The sequence below is a fragment of the Lagopus muta genome, chromosome 20 (genome assembly GCF_023343835.1).
Source record: "Lagopus muta isolate bLagMut1 chromosome 20, bLagMut1 primary, whole genome shotgun sequence".
Lineage (NCBI taxonomy): Eukaryota > Metazoa > Chordata > Aves > Galliformes > Phasianidae > Lagopus > Lagopus muta.
This window is the reverse complement of record NC_064452.1, coordinates 5,478,694-5,499,942: the sequence shown is the minus strand read 5'-3', so window position 1 is coordinate 5,499,942 and position 21,249 is coordinate 5,478,694. Positions and strand designations below refer to the sequence as shown.

Genomic DNA, 21,249 nt, shown 5'->3' with positions numbered 1-21,249 from the left:
AAGGAAGCTGCACCTTCATCTGCCTGTACAGAAATAATGCTTTGCCAAAATCATTGGAGCTAAAAAATATTCTGCACCTCACACTGCTCAGGAGAGGTCTGCATTTCCAAGTATCACTTTCCAGCAAGAAATGGAGCTGGCAGATCCCTCCCTTCCCATGCTCGTCAGTCCAGTCCAAATCACTTTATGGGCACTTCAGAAAACAGAAGCCATACTTTTCAGTTGTGTGCTCAGCAGCTGCAACAAACAGCCCGGACAGCTGACAGCAGGTGATGCAGGGGAAAGCAGTGCACTGACAGGCAATTCTGAATGCTTACCCAAAGAGAAAGGCAGTGCTCCAGGCTCAGACTCTCAATTCATGCAGTTTGTTTTTGATTGCTCTGACTCCTGCAAACAGTTACCACCTCATAGAAGAAACAATCAGGTTTGTAACATGACAGGCCAAGCTTGTTCCTGAAACTCAGCAGGCTGGCTTCCATTTCACCCATTTCCAGGCTTAGGGGAATAATTTTTGTGTATGCAAATGATCAGATTGAACATTCTGATGATTTCACAGCATTTCACAGCCCCTCAATGGCCATTTATTAGGAACTGCAATAACACAGGAAGGCTCTCATTTCCCTGTTTCAAATTTTACTTCAAGAAGTACCTGAAAAGAATAAAGGCTTCTCACTACGAAAACATCCCACTTCAGAACCCACTGTCCTCTTTGAGAGCTCAGGTTTACACAGCAAGTCTGTATGACCACTGGCAGCCCAGCTGGCAGAGGAGCCAGGCAATCAACCATGGTGAGGCTCAATCAACTCTTGCACACCTTTTGTGTTACTGCTGTGTTCAGCCCAACCTGGGCTTTATCCATTGAATAATTCACTGCTTGACTGAGTGTTGAATCTAAGGCTTCAACTCTACAGGTCAAGAAAATTGTCACTGCTCAGTCAGGACAGGAGCGCAGTGCTATTCATTATCACAGTGTTGGAACACAACCAGCAAACAGACTGTTCAGTTGGGAATCGTCATATTTTACCTAAGTAAGCCTCTGAAAATATTAGCCTTCTTGTAAAAAAAGGCATTTTGTTAACTTGTCAAATATTTCAGCTTCTTTCCTTGATTACAAGTGCTAAGATTAAACCAGCTGCATCGGCTGAAGGATTAGAAATGGTAATAAAAATAACCTTAACAAGACTCGGATTCATTCCTTCTGAAATAGTTGCCTAAGGAATGCACAGCTAGCCTTTGAAGTTCCTAATTAACATAACAAAAAGCTGAAAGCTATCAGTTTGGTTAGCTCAGGAGTTATTTGTTTTGGTACTAAAACAAAAAGATCCCCACCACAACAGGAGCTGAAGGTAAGGTCCTCAGGTTCAAACCAGCTCCGAATTCTACAGCTCAGGAAAAAAAAAAAAACAAACAAACCTGCATTAAGCAAATTCAGCTTGATGAGTGTTTTTGGTTCTTCAATGAATGCAGGACTGGAGAATACAAACGTCCCTATGTTGTGCTATAAATTGTTCCCTAAGTAGGTCACCAAAATGATTTCGGACCGTTTCAAGACAGATAATTTCTACATGAACTCACAAAACAAAACCAGAGCCTTGGCTGTCAGGGCAATGACAGATCTCCATCAAACCCACTACTGTCAGGAAAGTAAGGGGAGTGCTCTTTTTAACTTGGCATCTGCTACCATGATTCAACTCCTTGCAGAGAAATATACTATTACTCCATATGGCAGCTTCCCCAATTGTAAAAGGGCAGCCAACTTCTATGGCAATGAGAGAGCTAGCAAATTAGTATCTAAGTCTGGCACTGATGAAGCTCTGCTGTCCCAATATAAGGCAGTCGGAGGTTTCCTTGCATGTTTTCTCTTTGCTTTGTTCTAGCAGAAGAGAATATAAGAAACAGCATTCTGATTCCTTTAGAGGTTTAATAACCCAAATACTTCACTTTCTTCTTGATCAAAGTAGCAGCAACTTGAGAATGCCTCACTGAGAGCATCTCCAGTGCTATGGAGGCAGATCAGGACCATCGTCACCTCCTAGAGCTCCAAGCTGCCTTCAGAGCAGGCAGCGACTTCACGCCATCCAACCCAAACGCGGAGGAACAACCTGTGACCTAGATGCAGAGGGAACCCAGCTCTTCCACAGGGCAGAAGAGCCCTCTGTGTAAGGCAAGCACATGCAAGTCACTTACTGTCCACATGCTCCCCCAGTCGCATGACTGAGCTCAGAGCCCAAGTGTAGGACTGCTCGTTTGAGTGCCAGAGAAGCTATTTCAAGCTGCTTGCCCAAAGACTCATCAATAAATCATAAGCCCCAGAAAGGAATTCAAGGGAAAGGAAAAAACAGTTGCTCAGGCAGAATAAATAGTAACTTTCATTGCATTCTCTTAATCTATAAAGAGAATAAGCTACTTTAAAATACTCCCCTCTGTGGATTGCTACGTTACAGGAACCCAACCCAGTTCCCAGCTCCTGTAGATACGACATAAGCAAAACATGCTACAATGCAATTAACTGCACCCTTGGGATACAAGGAAAATTCATCTTGGAGGAGCCAGCTCCACAAACAGGGACAGTGGTCCTGGAGTCTGACCGCCAGGTGCCTGCATGCAACAGGAATGGGGAACAGCCTCCTTCCAGGAGAGGACCACATCTGCTCAATGAGTGCTTCAGCTACAGCAGCTCGGGCAAGACCACTAAGGCATGCCAGAACTGATGCAGACAACCTTAGGTCCAGACCAGGCTTTCTCTGTTCAGACCAGCTCCAGTTTCTAAGCCCAACCAAACTTTGCAATCTGTTCACACAAGTGCCTTGCTGGAGCAGAACAAAGTGCAAGCAGTGGCTCTGAGGCATCTGAAAAGGCAAGTCACAAAATCCCAGAAGTTTTCTTTCAGAGGAAGGAAAAGGAAAAAAGATTTGGCCAGGCTCGTGGCCAACATTCACACAACCATCTGGCTGTACCTGATTGCCCTATACATGTGGGGCTTGGTTACCACACTGTGTTGGGCCAAAGATCAGGGCTGAGCAGCTGCAGATCCACCCCTGCCCAGGAGACAATCCTTACCTGGAGGTTGTTCAGAGGCTCCATTTTCATAACTGGTCCCAGGGTGTTGAGGGGCAGAGAGACATCAATACTTTGGTTTGGCATCAGAGGGGTGTGAATGGCCAATGGAGTGCTTGGGATGACCCCAAAGCTGGGCAAGAGAAAAACAGAGATGATGACAGCAGCACTGCACTGCTGGAGAGAGTCTATGAGGAAGAAATGCCAGAAGTGCTGTCCCAACACCTATTCCCTTTTTGCCAAGCATGAGCTGGCTCACTTCTTCCTGGGCTGCCCCGCTTCTTCCTGAGCTGCCCTTGCTGTTGCTCCAGAAAAAGGAGCACAGCTGACAACAAGCATCATGGCAGATACTCAAAGCAGTGCAAGGCAAAGGAAAACCAATCTGGTGGTCTCCCTGACAGCATGCACCTGGCCCAGAGGATCCACATCTGGAAACAGTTCTACCACCTGCATGGCATCCGTCAGGCTCGGGCCTCCAGGCTCTCTGTATGGCTGTTAACCATTGGAAGCTATAGAAGAAAGAATTGAATCCAATACCAAACAAACATAACCAAGGAGGAACATGTGGTTTACAACAGAGCACTGTAGAACAAATTAATCAATGCAGCCAGCTGTTTGGTCCCTAATGACAGCATCTGGACTTAATCCTGGCTTTAATGCTTGGTTTGAGTTGAGGCTCCTTCAGCTGGGGTCACACATCACCATACAGCAAATCTTTACTTGCCTCTTCAGTCCAAGCTGCATTTAATTCCGCAGGCACCTCAATTTAGAGCAGAAGAGGGAAAGCAGCTAACATTTAACATAAGAATTTGTACAATCTGACAGTGCAGGTTCTTTTCAAAGGCAAACAGCAGTGCAGACATACAGGACGCTTGCTTCTCCTTCTGATACCAGCAGATGCACTGTTCTTGGTTTTCCTTAGTTTTCAGCTCTAAGAAGCTGAGAAGAGAATGCTTTCAGAAAGGACCCAGCCATGACAATTGTCATCTGCAGCCATTTCACCTTAGGAGATATAAACCCTGGTGTTTTCCCTTATTCTTTGAGAGGAAAGAAAGCTGCATTTCCTACTAAGTGGCTGTGATATTACAGCACACCAGAGGTCTAGCTGCTTGTTTCTATCCTCTATCTTTTATCCCAGGACTGCAGTGAATGCAATTAGTAGCAGCAGGAAAGGGAGAAATGCAATAGAAACTTCCCAATCACAAGCCTTAACGTTTACACCCAAAGAGACAGCTCACTGCAGTTATTTCCAATGCACCAGGCAGAGTGGAAAGCAGTGACAGAACAGCATTTGTAGAAGAGTAAACAGTAGTAGAAAACATACAGAGCATGTGTTGATAAGATGCAAAAGGAGAAACTGCTGTTTTACTGTACAGTATTTAAACTTCTTACATCCTTGAGAAGCACCACCACGTAGGTGTGGCTACACAGCTTGATGTATAGGGAAAATCAAAAGCAAAATCCTTTTTCTTTTTTTAAAGACCAATCTGCACAAAACATTTGCATATAGCAGTTTAGCAAAAACTCTCTGGAAAATACAGCAGTCCAGGGAGAACATTTACTGACTTACTTAGCATAATGTCTGTTATAAGTAAATACTATTCGTCCCAAGAAATCCTAAATTTGCAAGGCTAACGATGATATTAAAGAGATGGTTCCAGCAGATCTTAGTTATAGAAAGCCCTTTTCCTGTGAAGGGCTCCTAAGGAACCAGCAAAGCATCTCAGCCACAAGATCCTCTTCGCAGCCTTGATGAGAACCATCCTGGGCCTTGATGTGCTGCTCACAACCTACAAGAAAGCAGCTGCGTGCCCTGTGACCAGAAAAGGTATTTTTGGGAAGGCAGTGGGGAGGCACCACCATGTCACGTCTTTCAGCTGGGATGCATTTCTGAGAACAATCTGTATGTTCTAAGCAAAGTGGCTGCTCCTAGCAAAAATCATTTCGCTGCCAATTACAGGGAAAACACGTGCCATAGGCTCTTACTTTGCAACTTCTCCACTGACAAATAGCTTTATTAATGAGACCTGCACTTCCAGACAGTCTGAGGGGCAGCATAGCAATTAAGTCAGGAGGCAAAGGCATTAGGGATCAGTATTTGTGCAGCTCAGATGCTTGTCTGTTTATTCTCTCACTTTCCTCAGGGCACTTAGTAGCTATAAAGCCACTTACCTGCCTAACAACACAAAAGGTGGCTTTAAAACTCTGGAGAGATTAAACAGGGCAGATGCTGCTTCAAGCCAGGAGAATGATGGGACTGTCTGCTGCCTGTTTGCTTAATGGTTGCAGGAGGCAGCAGTGCCAGCACAATTGAACACCACCATACCAGTGTGTATTTTCAGCTCTCAACTATGGCAGTGTAATGGAGAGTAGTAGCTCCCCAGTAGACAGACTCCTTCCATAAGAACATGCAATTCTTGCTTTTTTAAGATAGCAGATAAAGCATATTGGTTTCTTACCTGTTCTTGTTGAACTGAATGGCAAAGTCAGTCATGTGCTGCAAAGCCTTATTGGTGAAGTTCATCTCCATGTAGATGTGTCCCTGCCTATGACTGAATGTGCCTGAGATCTCCAGTCCTTTAGCTTTCACTGCAGGCAACCAAACCTGAAACAAGAGATTTCAGAAAATCTGAGCAGTTCAAAAAGAAATACTTCACTCAAAACTACGGGGATTTTTTGTACCTGGTCTGATACGCTATGTAACCTGCAAGCAGATCAGGACCGACATGCTTTGCAGTAGTCCAAGATTCTAGATCCCATAGGGTAATTTTAGTTGATTCAACCACTGGCTATTTAATGAGTGCAAATGTTTGTTTACTCCCTTTGAGGCATGAAAGGGCCAACCCTGAGCTCCCTGTGGCTGCTCTGCAGCCTGCTACCAGAACCACGCTCTGTAGCTAATGAACTCTCCAGACTAAGCATCTGCAATCTCTGTCTAATAGAGCATTTATCTGCATTACACTGTGGAGTGCTCATCCCGAGTATGTGATTTTTATCTGCAGTGTCATGTTCAATTCCTCCAAATAAACGAGTCTTCTAGGAAAATTGTAGCAAATGGTATCCTGCCCTCATTTTCCTGGGGAAGCTTGCTGGGAAGTAGGTCTCCAACAAAACTGGGATTCTCACAGTTTCTATGGGCCAATCTTTAGAGTAATACTGTCACAGGCAAAAGGAAGGAATAAAAAAAACTAGAGCTCTGTGACTAATGTCATCTCCAACAAACCACTGCTCTGCCCATGAAAAACAAGGAATTTTTGTCCCTAATGGGACAAAATTGAACCCAAGGTGCTCTACTAGCACTACAAACCAACAAAGGGGACACGAGCAGCCTCAGTCCCTATTGCCTAAGGGAGGGCAACATACTGAGGTTGTTCTCTTTCCTTACGTACAGACTTGGGAGCCACATATCCTCCGGGAGCCATGCCTATACCAGATGAGAGCTCAAAGAGATCGTTGAGTCCACTGCTCACCACGGCTGGGGTGGGTGAAGGGGCAAAAGTGGCTGGCACAGAAGAGGGAATGTAGGTCTGCCCCACCTGGACGGGTTAGAAAGAACAGCCAACAATTAACACCACATACAAAGAACATCACTCACTTAATAAAGCATGAACTTGGGCAATATCCTACATATTTTAAAGCCATTTGCAGCTTCCCCACTGAATTATCAACAGTGCTAAGTAATGCATTTGAACTCCAAAGCTCTCGGCAAGTAATCCCTACATCCAGCTGTCACCTCAACCACGCAATAGCTTTCACATCATTTTTATAGTTCCAGTTATCTACTCCCAACATAAAGAAATCTTTATTCCTCATTGCTCCAGCCTAAAAAGACAGTGAGCTTTACAGATCTATGCTACACAAGCCCAGGAAAAAAACAAGATGCTTCAAATCTTCCTCCAATTATGACATTCCTCAGGAATCTGCAAGATTTTGCATATCCAGAGATAAAAAGGGAGTCAAAACCACATTACATACTCCCACCCAAAGCCAGAGCTCTGCTTTTTTAGCACTGTGGTTCAAAAGATTAACTCATGAAGCAAAATCAGTGGCCTCTGCCCACCAAGGGACACCGTGCCTACAAGAAGGGCAATCCTTTCCCCCAGGACTTAACAGGAGGTCCCAATTCCCAGTGGGACAGTCACGCTCAAGTCAAGTTTCCAAGTTATCTTACTGAGAGAAAGAAGAATTAAGTGCTTGAGGATAGGATTCACCACAGTTATCAGCCCAGGAACAAGCAGAATGACTAAGGCATGCAGCAGGAGATACTCATGATGGGTCTGAAATCTCACTTCTGTGCTGTGCTTGGGAACCTACCTGAGATGTGGCTTCTCAACCAATGCTTTGGACGGGGAGAAGGGATGGATTTACGGAGCTGGGTGGTGGGTTTGTGCTGGCTCAGGAAGGCAGAGACCTGGCTTTGTAGGGGTGATCTCTGCGGAGCAAACAGCCCCCACATTCCAGAGCACAAACCATGCCACAGGCTGTCCTCTGCCCTCATGGTAAAGTTAGACAGGAACACAAGATTCACAGGGAAAGAAGGAGAGAGAATGACTGCAGCCACAAGCAGTATCTCAAGGGCCCTCCTTCCAGAACTGAGCACATTTTTTCTCATTTCCTATGCAGTGCTAGGAGGAGGGACTGGAGCTTGCTCCAGGAGGTTGCATTTGACCATGGGTTGGAGGCACGCTCCCTCCTGCCTGCTGTGTTCTCTTGTCATTTTGCGTCGTTTTCCCATGCTTTCCTAGAAGAAGCTGGTATGTATTTGAAGCTAAGAGTGCTTTGAAGCAGCCTGGAAGCGTCCTGGGCTCAAGGCACTAGGACAGAAAAGGAAGCCAGAGTTCTGTCAGGCAGAGCACAGCACTGGCCACATGTGGTATGCTCAGAGCACACTGAGTCCTGATATTCTGAGAAAAGTCACACATGGCTTTTGGGAGGAGGAAAGCATGGAGCTGCTCAGGTCAGACAAGGCTGTGGTGCGCTGGGTTAGGGTTAGAGCTGTGTGAGCAGAGCAGTAAGCAGCCTCAGCCTTCCAGCTTTAAGGACAGGGTACTGCCATGTTAATGCTGGTGCTCAAGCTGAAAGCTCCGAGAAAGAAGAGCTAAGCAAAGTCAGCAGCTCTGGCCCCAGTGACTCTCAGGAGAGCCCAGATGGCAGCAACATCGGTTGGGACCTGTAGGTTTGGCTGCAGTTTCCATTCGCATACATCTTCAGGGCTTTAAGCATCTTCCTGCACACAGTGGGTAAGGGTGTAGTTAAAAACCCCCTGGGCTTTCTGCAGCTTTTTTTTTTTTAAACTGGGGAAAAAAATGGAATGGCACTTACTGCCGGACTTCCTCCAATGCCCCCGCCAAGGTCACTGCCAAGCTGAAAGAGAGAAGGAGAGAGAGGAGAGACAGACAGAGGTCAGTAGAGCCAGTGTCAGAGGGCCGGAGCAGAGCTCCCACCCGCACTGTTGCTGTGTACAGGACAGACAGAAATGCAATGCTGGGAAAGCACAGTGAACAGAGGGGCTTCAGGGCTGTTTTGCGAGCAGAGCTTGCTAGAAATCTACCTCCAGACACATATTGCAGCAAGAAGCATTTTCCTGGTTAACAAAACCAAAATTCATCCTCTCTCACGCCTGTCATCCACGCAACAAACTGCGCAGTTCTTCCCTTCTCGTGCATCAATGCTTTCCCTTCAACCCACAGCTCTATAAAACCCAGTGGGGTAACTGTGAAATGGAATAAAAATAAAACTGACAGGAAGCTTGCTTCCTGAAAGCTGTGGTTTTCTAGACAAGAGCCACAAATGACAGAAAAAACACAACAGGTCTCAGGGATGTCTCTCTCCTCAATTGCTTTTCTTTTTTTTTCCAATAGCTGGGAACAAAGAGAAAGGGCTGTAGCTGCTATTACAGAAGCCCAGCTCGATGGGCTTTGGTTTCCCTTTGAAGACTGCTGTCCCTCCCTTGGAGAGGACAAAACCAGCTTCACTATCTAATGGGCCACTGGAATAGCACAGAGACCTTACTGTGCACTGGGATATTTTGGTAATGCTGTCTGCCAAGCTATGCAAACACATTTGGAGGCAACTGAAATAGCTACTTTACATCCTCCATACACACCATATCCTCTCTGAAGCCCTTCTTCCAGGCCAACCTGCAGCTGTCCTACCACAAACACACTTCAAAAAAAACCACCTGGGCCTTGTTCTCAGAACACCATTTTTCACACATCCACACCACTGTATGCACAGATCTGCAGCAGTTGTTCCCTACAGAGGCATCTCCAGACTCATCCAAGGATTTTGCATGAGACCATGGTAGTACAGGTACAAACCAAGTACAGTTTTTGTCGCATCTGGACACAGATCGTGCTCTGACACCATGCAAGAAGAGGGGAAGTGAAATGGGGGAGAGGGTTGGACTGGAAGCCAGAGCAGCATGGCTTGCCCCATAGGTAGCTTTGCCCTTCCATTTCATCAGGGTGTCCACGAGATTTGGGGTGGCTGCTTGTTTTAAAAGAGCACTTGACAAACTGGGCCATCAAAGGGCTCCAGTATGCAGTTCAAACATACACTGATGGCATAAAAGATTGAGGGAAAAAAAGTGTGAAACAACATAAAGCAGGAACTTTCAGGATCAATGTGCTTTGAGGCAAAAAGGTCCCAACCCTTTTCCTTCTGCAGTAAAAACCTGGAAACTCAGTTTTGCTCTGGGCTTTGCAGGCTGTTCTCTAAGATATCTCGTGGCAATGCATTTTACACTGGTCAAGAGATACCATAAAGCTTTGTACTTATTTCTCAGAGCACAGATAAAATGGATAAAACACCCCGAGAGCAGCAGCAAAGATTACCAGCACCAAAACACACATAAAAGCTGATGAATCCCTGCGCTGTTCCGGATTCCTTTCCACCCCCTGACATCTCCCTCCTTCCCCTGCTCCCCATAGGAGCCACCTGAAGCACTTTAACAGCTGTAAGGTGCTAGAGGAGCACAAATCATGCACAGTTTGTCTTTTATTCAGAAGTCTTAATAGTTTCTTTCCTTCCCCTGTGAGTCTCAGCTTACCCCTACTTGGGGTCACAGCAGGAGTTTATCAGAGGTCCCTCATCTTTTACAACTCCACAGCCATCCTCTCATGGTGCACAAGTCCCAGGTCCCTTTGCTTGCTTAAGAGATGACAGATAAGAATGAGTGATTCCAAAGTCAAGAGAAGCACAGAAAGCCAGCCAGAGGATTCAAATCCAATTAATACCAAGCTTATAAAACAGCACTGATTACACTGTCAGGCCTTACTGGAGCAGCCTGGCAGAGCAGAGCCACATTCTGCAGGCTGCTCTTAAGCCAAGCCATGTTGTAGATGAATAGATCAGATCATTTACACCTTGTTACTGGCTCACTGAGGAGTAATAAATGCAACGATTACACCTTATCTCTATTCAGTCTTCAGCACAATGAACTTCACACTCTGTGCTGACAGGCAGCAAAGTCCAGAGGAAAAAAGTAAATAATCCAGTTCATTTCCAGATATTACTGTATGCATGGAGGATTTCTGGTACTGTTCAAGGCAGGAGAAAGACTGGTTTATCAAGCAGCAAGCATTTCACAAAGGGTATTATGGAAATGACTGAATAATTCAGCATAATCGAGAAGGATGTTAACTGTTCTACCACTTCCTACTGCACTCACAAGGGGCTGCAGGCTAGGAACTCGACCTCAAAGAAACCCATACACTGGGCTTGTGAGTGCTCACTGCAAGGGATGGAAGCAATGCCATATCAGGATACCTCAAGGTAGCTGCCAGCCTTCACTCTTCCCTGTCAGGGCCTCAGAGCTAACTTTACTCCAGATTCCAATGACAGTGAAGACCATAACAGTGACGTGAGTAAGAGGGAAGGAGGAGGACAGAGGGAACAGGAACCAATTACCCACGGAGCGTCCTCTCCCATCTGTGGTGACAGGCAGGGTGCAGAAGGGAAGGAGCAGCTATTAGTCAGGCAAAAAGCACTGCTGAACCGATTCCCAAGGGCTGGCAGCTCTGCTTAACCATTTCCATTCACCAGGAGGAGAGGACTGCATTAGTAGTGCTTCTGTAAGCCCTGAAGGGTGGAGGAGGACTGCTGCTCCGTGCCAGGATGGCAGTCAGTGGGCAGCCTGCAGCCCTACAAAACCCCAACCCTAAGCCCAAGCTGGCAAGCTTGCCTCCTGCTAAAGAGCACAGCGCCTCTGTTTGTGACAATAAGCAGGGGACAAGCACAGAGCCTTGGTCACCAGGCACACAAAGCCCTTCCAAGAGGGCATCTTCTGTAGTACCACCACAACTCCACAAACCATTGTGCTACAACAGCATCCGAGCAGCCTTGTGGGCCAGGCCAGCCCCGTGACAGCACCAGCACTTCACTCCACATTGGCTGACTCAGATGGTGCTGTGGCTGTTCTGCAGTTAGAGAGCATCTACCCCAGCAATTCCTGCTCATACAGACAGTTGTGCTGACTTATGAAGTGCAGCACTGCTGGGGTTACTGCATCAGGAGGGTTTATTTGCATCTTAACAGTAGCTTGTAATGAAGTGGCTCTGCTGAAGTGTTCATGTGATCCAGAGGGGTTGTGATCACTTCTGCAACGCGATGTGAGCTATATGAAGCTCCAAAAAAAATAATAGGGGAGGGTGGAGCCACATACAGATATTGCACCACCCATGGCACAGGGACCAGCGTGTATCCGCACTGCAGAGAGACCTGTGGGAGCAGCTACGTGTTTCATGGAGCCATAATTCATGGGTTAAAAGGAGACAATCACTGCCTCCTCGCTCCTCTGCACTCCAAACCAAGCGTTAAACTCCAGCAGCTGAGCGTGCACTCAGTCACATCACAGCAAAGAATACACAGCATTCACTGAACAAAAAATAAGTCATGGAGTGCACCCTCTGAACTGCTGGTGGGCTGCAGATCAGTATCTCACTGCACACACTGCTGTGGTTCATTCACAGACATTTTCAGTATCTTGCATGCTGCCTCTTGTCTGTCTGTTTTCTTACAGAGCAGGACCAAGCTGCCTCAAAGGTGGTGGAGCACCAACCATGCTGCCAATCTCAGCCACCAGCTTCAGTAGCACTCACTGCTAATGCCTTGCCTTGCAGAATGGCTTCCATCAACAATAAAACTAAGTATTAAGCATTTATATTTTCTAATATGTAAAAAAGCAACTCTCCAAAGGTCTACAACAAATTGAATAGCTTTCAGTAAGACTAGAATAAGCGACCCACCAGAAGAGCTCCTTTTCCATATTAGCAGTGCTCCAGCAAGGGATATGTGCCCTTTTTCAGAAATCCCCACAGATGTCCATTGGAGCTGACCCAACCAGAACAGCCTGGATGAAAGGCTCAGTTCACTGTGAGAGGCTGAGGAGCACACTGGGGAAGCAATGCATCCACTGCATAGAGATAGACAGTGGGTCTGACCTGGCAGGGCCATGCTGTAGTTCCAGAAGGTAAACGAAGCAATAGACCATAGAATCATTAAGGTTGGAAAAGACCACTAAGATCACCAAGTACCATAACAATCCACTCCTATGTCAATGTCCCAAGTGCCATATCTCTATGGTTCTCAAACGCCTCCAGGGATGGAGACTCCACCACCTCCCTGTATTAATGCATCACTGCTCTTTCTGGGAAGAAATTTTTCCTAATATCTGACCTGAATCTGCCCTAACATAACTTAAAGCATCACCTCATGTCCTGTTGCTGTTACCTAGGAGTAGAGGCCAACCCCCACCCCACCACAACCTCTTCCAGGCAGTGTTAGAGTGATACAGCCACACAGAAGGGGCAACTGGGATCACACCTCCAATATCCAACCTGACTGCAGAGAGTTACAGCTCCACCTAGAATGGCCCAAAATTATTGAGGCAGCCCAGGTATTACAGAAAAAAAACCTCTGGTTATCCAATGTTTATCAAATAGCTTTACAATTTAGGACATAACTCAATCTCAGGAGCTGCCAGCTTTGAATCAATAATATTCTTGTAGATGAGCGGTTGGAGTATTAAATAAAATCCTTACATAACAGACAATCCATTCCTGTCCATTCCTACAGATTTACTGCTCCATCTCTGAGCTCCAAGCCAGCCCCTTTGGCTCCTTGCCATGGTGGCCAGCTCCTGCTAAGCACTCAGCTCACTGCATGACATGCCACGCAGCACAGCTCTCATGCCCACTGGTTTTCAGAGCAAATGAGCACATGAAAAGGCTCGAAGACAAAATGACCTTGGCTCATTGCAGTGCTATCCTATAAAGGGCTGCATCAAGAATACACTGGGAGCTGGAGCGCTGCCTGCAGTCTGCATGAAGCACAGCCATCGGGATGGGCTTCAAGGAGACAGAGCATCACAATCCATACTTCCACATCCTTCAGTCTGCTGCCCAAGAGCTGGAGATCTCAAGCAGCTTTGCAACAGTGGGCTTGGTCAATGTTATGCAGGAAAGAAAGCAAAGCAGAGGAAAAACAAGAACTGTGCAGGGTTGACAAGGGCACAACCTGGAACACACTCAGTGCTGGCTCTGCTTGCTACAGAACAGCACTCTCTCTCCAAAATTTGTGTAGCCAGTCTGGTTATAAACAAAGCATATCTTGTTCTTGTACTAAAGGCACATTTTTTCCTCTTTTTTTAAATTGTTAACACATGCTCAGCATCTGTGCATGCACAATATGCACATTTAATTACAGGACTCACTATGGAGATGAAGAATGAGGTATTCACTAAAGAAACTAACCAACCGAGCAGCTGGCTGGTCATGGGGACAAGAACCTAGCAGTCCTGAGTTAAAAAAAAATAAGCAAACAATACAAACTTGCTGTTTCCCCAGTATTACAGCATGCAGTCTCCATCCAAATGCCTGCAACACAAAACCCTACAGTTTGAGGAGCAGAAATGCAGAATGATATTTGCAGTGGAAGTTAATGCTTCTGTTGACCTTCCTGAGTCAGCCTCGCTGGGACTTTGGCATCTGAAGACAGACGCCTTCTCTGAAGAAAAGGAAGCATGATGAAATACACAAGATCTGCAACAAGTATCCAAGGGTTCAACACATGACACTGAGTGAATGTGACAAACTGGCTGTGAGCCTGCAGCCCCGTCCAGACCTTCAGCTGCCTTTGCGACGCTCGCAGTACTGACGCAATCTCACCATTGCTGGAGCAGACCATGATTTCATGCACATCCCAAGCAGTTTTCTTCTTCCACTCTAACACAGTGGCTTATTTAGGCTTTCTTGCAAGGAACAAGCAGGGCTGAGAATTGCTCTGCTCTTGTGTGTCACTCAATGCGTGCCCCCAACTCAGGCTATGGTATGAACACCATTGTATTCAATGGTATTCCTTTATCTCCTCTCAGGTCACCTGAGATCCAAAAAGGATCAGTTCATGATGAGCAGAAAATCGAGACTGACAGCAGAGGTGACAAACTCCATCACCAGGAATCTTAAAAACAACTCTACACACAATCCTGTTGGGATTGATCGTAGTTTTGCTCAGCATCCTTCCATGCCTGGTTCCAGAACTCTTCTTTAAGGTGATAAGACGGATGGAAAAAGAAGGGCCAAAGGAGCACACACAGAGGACAGCAGCTGCAATGGGATTGCTCTGCTGCAGCACAAGGACACAAATAGAAATAAACTCTTTCTGGTTTGGGCAAGGAGACTGCTCACACTGCTCCATGCAGAGGAATGGGCGCTGTGTTCGGTCTTCTGACAAAGAGAAAGGAAATGCATCTGGAAAAGTCTTCAGGAGTAATGCAACACTGATGAAGATGGAAGAACTTATTTCAGGCTCCAGCTCCCTTCACTGCCTGCACGAGCAGCTCAGGCGCCCACCATCCCTGGTTCCTGGCCATTTTTATTTCCAAGAGAAGAACAAAGAGCTCAGCTCTCTTCCAGGAAACACCTGAGGACACCCAACCCACTCACACCCCATGCACAAGTCAGGCATGTGCCTACGTGCATTCTGAGCCCTCTTTTGGGGCTGTACAAGCCCAGTCTAATATCAGGCTAAGATCCAAGCGTGGATTCCCTTGGCTAGTCAAGCAGCACAGAGATGCTGCCTAGCAATTTCGTTAGCACTGGGCTGGGAGAACTCAGCTTGGTGTTTTTTAAACACATGTCCACAGCAATAAACAAAGACAGATTATATTCACTTCCCCACAAACCAAGGTTATTAGGGAACAAAAAGCCAGAGAAAAACAGATACATCAGGACAGGATTCACTTACACACGCAAAGGATAAGGAGAAAACAGGACATGTGATCCAACAGCTCTGCAATAAAAAGCATTCTGGAGGAAAAAACATCATTCAGACTTTTTTTTTCATTGCTGTCCCCATCTAATAACACAGCTGTGAGAGTGCTGACACACAACCCCAGGCACTGCATTGTCCAGAAACAGTCACTTTGGTAGATCACATCCCCCAGCCCCATCAATTTCCTTAAAGCCTGGGAAAAACATGAAGTAAAAGCCTATCACATCAACTAACAGCTCCTCTGCCAAAGTGGGTCAACTGAATTAAGCCCATTAATGCCAGCTGATAGAGAAACCTTTTCTCAAAACCAAGCTGTAGTCCTTCTGCTGCATTCATTTGTCTCTGATACTGAGAAACAATGGGGTACAAGAGAGAGCTTGGAGGACAGCACAGATAAATCTAACTCTTAGTCTTTCTCTGCAATGCATTAATACAAATAAAAATCCCACAATTTCTTAGTGGCAGTTGTCACAATGCAGGGCAAGGGCTGCAAAAGTCACTGCCCTGCGCTGCCTGCATTCCCAGCAACATCAGCTGCAAGTTTCCCTCCCTAATCTTCAACCCCTAGGAGGAAAGAACATCCCCAAGATGCTGTGCAGATGGCACAGAGACCAAAGCACATCTGACCTCTGTGAACACCAATGCCATTATGGGTTAGATTGCTTCCAGTTCATTAGGTCATGAAACATCAGAGCTGGAGGTGTGCTTAACATCTGCTTTAATCCAATTGCTGAGGATTACAAAAAAGTCTTGGGCAAAAAGGAATTTGTTGCATCAGGGTTCATCCAGCTGTCTCCCACTTCTTATACAGAGCTTGACACAGACCTGAAAGTGCATCTGAACCCAGTGCACAGCTAATCCAACTCAGCCCACTGGAAGCCAAACCTCACACAAGACAAATCCACTGCAGGTCTGAAAGCTGTGCTCATTGAGGTAGTTTTACTAAGGTTACATGGTGCAAATACAGCTAGCCTGCTTCTCACCACACTGGTAAGCCAGCAGGCTGCTACAGGAGCCGTGCTCCACTGTCCCAGGCTGTGATTACACTGACCACCTCCCCCGGCTTGGCTGCCACTCATCTCCTCTCCACTGTAGCTGTTACCTGCTAACAGATCCTCTCATTGCAGCTTATTCCCAACTCACACCACAGAGCAGACACAACATGATTATTTATACTCTGAGACCTGACCCTTTTAGGTATCTGAATGCCTCCTCATGGCTGCTGTAGCAAGGGGAGGGCTAGGCAGAGTGCTTCCCTACAGTCTAACTGCAATTAAGATGTTACTGATACTAAGCCATGACAATCTACAGAATATACAAATGGGGTGACCAAGGGCTATGGCTGACAGCCCTGGGAGTTTGGCACTGAAATTCAGTGGAGTTGGGAACTGGGTGGACTTTAAAAGGGAGTCAAAATTAATTACAAGAGAGTGAGACACTTCACAACTTCAAAACAACTTCAGTTTTTCTCCACAGACAGAAAAAAAAGCTTGAGAAACAAATTTATTTCCTGGCATGAAGATTCTACTGCACGCAGCAACATTCGTTTTACAGCAGGAAAAACCTGCTGAAAGTTGGTACAAGAGCACCACTTCAATTCTCTTGGAATTACAGATCTCAGCACTGGAAGCTTAAGGATCCAAGCATTACAAGCACAAGTGATCGAAGCTTTGCAGAGATGAGCACAAGCTCCATTTATTTCACACGGGCTGAATGTAAAGAGCATGCTGCTTACCAAGCTGTCCAACCCTCCTCCCAGGAGGTCCACGGCACCCATCTGCATGGAGGACACCTGGGGAACGTTGACAGGGGGTCCCAGGTCCAGGTTGAGCAGGTCACCCAGCAGGTCGCCTTGCGATGGGATGACCTGAGGCTGCTCCAGGTTTGTTGTGGCTGTTGTCCCCACAGGGCTGTCTCCTGCATCAGTGCTGCAGGCAGGAAGGACAAGAAGAGTGATGTTAAGTTGCCTTTGGTCTCTGATTTCCAGCATGGTGAAAGCACATCTAGAGGTGGGCTCACAAGAAAAGCCAGCTAAAGGATGATCCTGGCCATCCGTCTAACCGCTGCCATGTACAAGATGTGTTACAGCAAGTTGTTATTTAGCACATCAAGTCCTTGAGCTCAAGGACCTGCCACGCATTGTGCATGGGCTTCAGTTCAGAAAAGGGAATTTAAGTGTGAAATGCTGCCTACTTGCAGAACCCCAGACCTCTCCAAAATCATGAGTCTTACGTACTACACACACTACAGCACTGAAAACAACTATTTCCCAACTCAGAAAAAGCCCACAGAGATGATTTTTAGCCCAGTGGGCCTGGAGAACTACATGTAAACCTGGCGGGACAAAAACCAACAACACAGTTTCTTCTGAGACCTAACACTGATAAAACCCTCATGCCCTTACTCCAACCAATGCTAACCCAGGCACTCCCCACAGATCTGGATTTATCTCCTTCCACTGACCAACACCAAGCTCCACTGTTTCCTAATTACATATCTCAATCTAGAATTGGTATTTCCCTTCCACCACCTATTTCTTTTTCTCTGCATTAGCAGACATGTTAATTACTAGAAGTGCCTCTTACACAGATTCTGAAGTTTCTCACCATAAGCAGTCTGGCTACACTTTATATTTGTTTGCCACAGGATTTAACGAGGGGAAAAATACTAAGCCTCATGGCAGCTCCCAGACAGCTCACTGCAACATATTTCTCTTTAAACCCAGAGACTCTAATAGTCTAGATAATCTCAAACCCACTGCGTCCTGCTGCCAGCAGTAACTGACAGCATTACTGCCAGCTTGCACCACTGCGGATGCAGCCAGCAGGTAACTGCACAGCAGTGCTGTGGGAATTAACGCACTGGCAAGGTGCTGAACACTGCAGCTCTTCTGTAAAGACTGCAGCTCCTGACTTTGAGAAGCCACGATCCCCTTCCTTATCCCTGCTCATTACTGAGGGGAAGCTTTAGCTTGTTTAAGCCTCTACCAACTCCAGTGTCAGGAGAAAAAGATGCAGCATAAGGAGTGCTGAATGAATGACCCACCAGGCAGTGACAGAGAGGGCTGAAAGCTTCTTTGCATCAGGAGCTTTAGATGCCTAATGGCACCAATATTACAGGGACTTGGAGTACACTGAGCAGCTAGCTAAAACAGTTCTGAAGAGTGGTTACTGTGCTCCACTCCCACCCCCAAACAGAGAACGGGAAAGAACAGCATGTATGAGCAGAGGCACATTACGAGCCGGCAGCACACACACTTGGTTTGTTCCCAGTATGTAATTTCTTTAGCACTACACCTCTTCAACACTTACTCATCCTTCTGCCAATGGAGTAAAGCAATCCCTTCAAGGTCTTATTTAACTGCAGCTGCCCAACCGCCCAACAAAAAATTAGGAAAGGACAAAGCTAAGGCTGTGTGCATTACAAGCAAAATCCCAAGCTTCTATTTTCTGTACAAAATGGATCTCTGTAAAGAGGTTTGCATAGGCAGCTGCTCAATCTGAAGGAGAACCTCAATCTCTAGTGGACAAGTGAACAACATGCAGAAAGGCTGGTAACAAGGGAGACTAAAGCCACCCACACTCAGCTCATTTTTACCACTAGGGCAAATCAAGTAAGAGAGGAAACACCATTTGCATTTATGACTGGTAGACTTGTGTTCACTGGTCCTGGGTCAGTGCAGCCAGACTCGATTTCACAGGCAGGGAGAAAGCAACTCTCATCATATTACATAAATAGCTTTAGTTGCTAAGAATAGCAGAGAAGTGGGATCAGAAAATAGAAAAGGAGCAGCGCTGCACACTGATTTATCAGTGAAACAGCAAAAAATAGCATTCCAAATGTCACTTTGTGAACATTATTAAAAGGTAAGCTTGGATGCTCTGTCTCCTGCTGTAAAGCACACTTAGATTTGTAATTAATACCATTAGCAAATAGCAGTGCTTACCTGAACAAGGAACCATGGGAACAGGGTCAACAGCAACACCCCCACAGCCTGGAACTGCTGTAATGCTGCTCTTGCAGATGTAACCCACTTCCAGGACTGTCATTACAAGGAAGCATTAAAGCTCCAGATTATAAGCTACTATACAATCAATAAAAACTGGAGTTCTTTAGCAGACCCTCATTATCTTCTGGACTGCTTGCTTGGAAGAAACAAGTAGCCTGCTCATTACCACCTCAGCTTACCTTCCATGGTGAATTGGCAAGTGCTTGCGGTGAATCCCATGGCTCCCTTCCACAAAAGCATTGGGCGGTTTGTGGTACACAGAAGCCAGAGACCCAATATGGCAGATCAGCTCATCCAGCAGAGTGGGTTCAATCAGATCAGTCTCCTCAGAGATCAGTGGCTTTTCTGACAAGACCACCTCTTTGGCAGTCACTGGGTCAGTGGAAAGAAGGCGCCAATAGATGTAGCCACGGTCCCGCAGGTCTGGGTTGTCAGAATCCTGAGACAAAGCAATGCATCCAGTCACAGCTCCAATGGGCACTAATGCCTGCCATCACTTCATTTTTTTTTTCCTAGTGATTCTCATGAATTAAAAAAGCATCCATTTTAGCAGTGACAGTCACCAATGAATTGAAACAACTGTCACATCCTAAGAGTAAATATACTGTATTTTGTATTGTAACACAAGGATTCAAGATTCCTAGAAATACGACTTACCCAAGGGCATTCATTGGAGAAAGAAAACAAACAGCAGAGCTACTGGATGGATCTTAATAAGCAGTGCTCTCCAAAACAAAAGAGATGTTACTTATCCTGCCTTTTAGTTATCTACTGGAATATGGGAAGGTAACAATAAAATGTTAAGATACATCAGTTCTCTAGCTGTCAATAACACCCTTGTTTAGTGCAGATAATTCTGCCTTTGCATGAATTAATTGCTCTCCTTTACAAACAGTTTTGCCCAGAGCAGCAAGAGGTGAGAGCTGGTAGCTAATGTTCTAGGGATATGGAGGTGATGGGGTTTATGCTGCAGTGTAATGTTTGAACTGCTCACTGAAGAAAGAAATGGGATTTTTAATCTCCATATCAGTAGAACAACAGAATAAATGCAACTGTTTTTTATTCCTATAAAATTCTGTTAACATATCCTACAGCTCATTAGCCTCCCTCCTTGTTATTTCTTCTCCTGTGATCTCACTCAGTGCTGCTGACCTGCTATAACCTCCTCCTCTGCCCTCTGCCTCGAGGCATACACAGACACGCAGCAAAACCTCTATTTGTAATAAGGCTGAGCATGGTAAACTCCTCTGGCTCACAAGGACCTGGATGCAGTGTCTGGGCCAACTGAAAGATTTCTCTGCAGTGCTGTTTTTCAGTTTGACGGTGGAGTCATGAACTCTTTCACCTACTGTCCTTTGCAATTCCAACAGGAATGTCCTCATCCTGCCTGCAGCACGCAGCTCAAGATCAGACAAGGCCTCTGCAAGGGCTGACATGAAAGATGACCACTTGCTCCTATTGACTCTCAGGCACATACAGCCTTAAGATCAACTGTTTCTTCCCCTATAGCCAGGTAAACAGACCTGCATCTTTGATAAATCTATTGGAACAAGTGGCTTCAATTTTTCCTTTCCTTGTTCCTTTCCAATTCTCCACTCTCCAGGGTCTGCATGCACACCTGCAGTGCATACCAACGAACCCACAGCTTAGTTACCCACCTATGTCAGATGGACAACAGCAATAATGCTACAGAAGGTCAGCGCCATCTGTTAGATTAAGAACTTGCTAGGGATCTTGATCACTGCTACACATCTCCCTCCCATCCCCCAGCTGCTTCATTGCTATTTTTGCCAGCGTTGGCTGGATTAAGCTGACTTCTGCTACAATCACACCTGCAGTTTGCTGTGCCGACAATACCCTGAGAGGCACTCAAAGTGCAACAATACCTAAGCTGGGGAAAGAAGCACACG

At 46.0% G+C, this 21,249-nt stretch overlaps 1 protein-coding gene across 3 annotated transcripts in view; it reads right to left on the bottom strand.

Annotated features, from left to right (window-relative positions):
- The window catches only part of AP2B1 (adaptor related protein complex 2 subunit beta 1), a 63,587-nt gene that overhangs the window by 11,086 nt on the left and 31,252 nt on the right, over window positions 1–21,249 (bottom strand). For 2 of the 3 annotated variants that reach the window (XM_048966545.1, XM_048966546.1), the window contains exons 13-18: window positions 19,519–19,778; window positions 17,066–17,258; window positions 8,380–8,421; window positions 6,447–6,593; window positions 5,517–5,662; window positions 3,061–3,190 (exon numbers count right to left, since the gene is read on the bottom strand). In XM_048966545.1, coding sequence (XP_048822502.1) covers window positions 3,061–3,190; window positions 5,517–5,662; window positions 6,447–6,593; window positions 8,380–8,421; window positions 17,066–17,258; window positions 19,519–19,778 — 918 coding nt within the window. The remainder of the gene's footprint in view (window positions 1–3,060; window positions 3,191–5,516; window positions 5,663–6,446; window positions 6,594–8,379; window positions 8,422–17,065; window positions 17,259–19,518; window positions 19,779–21,249) is intronic. The other variant, XM_048966547.1, reaches the window with a different exon arrangement.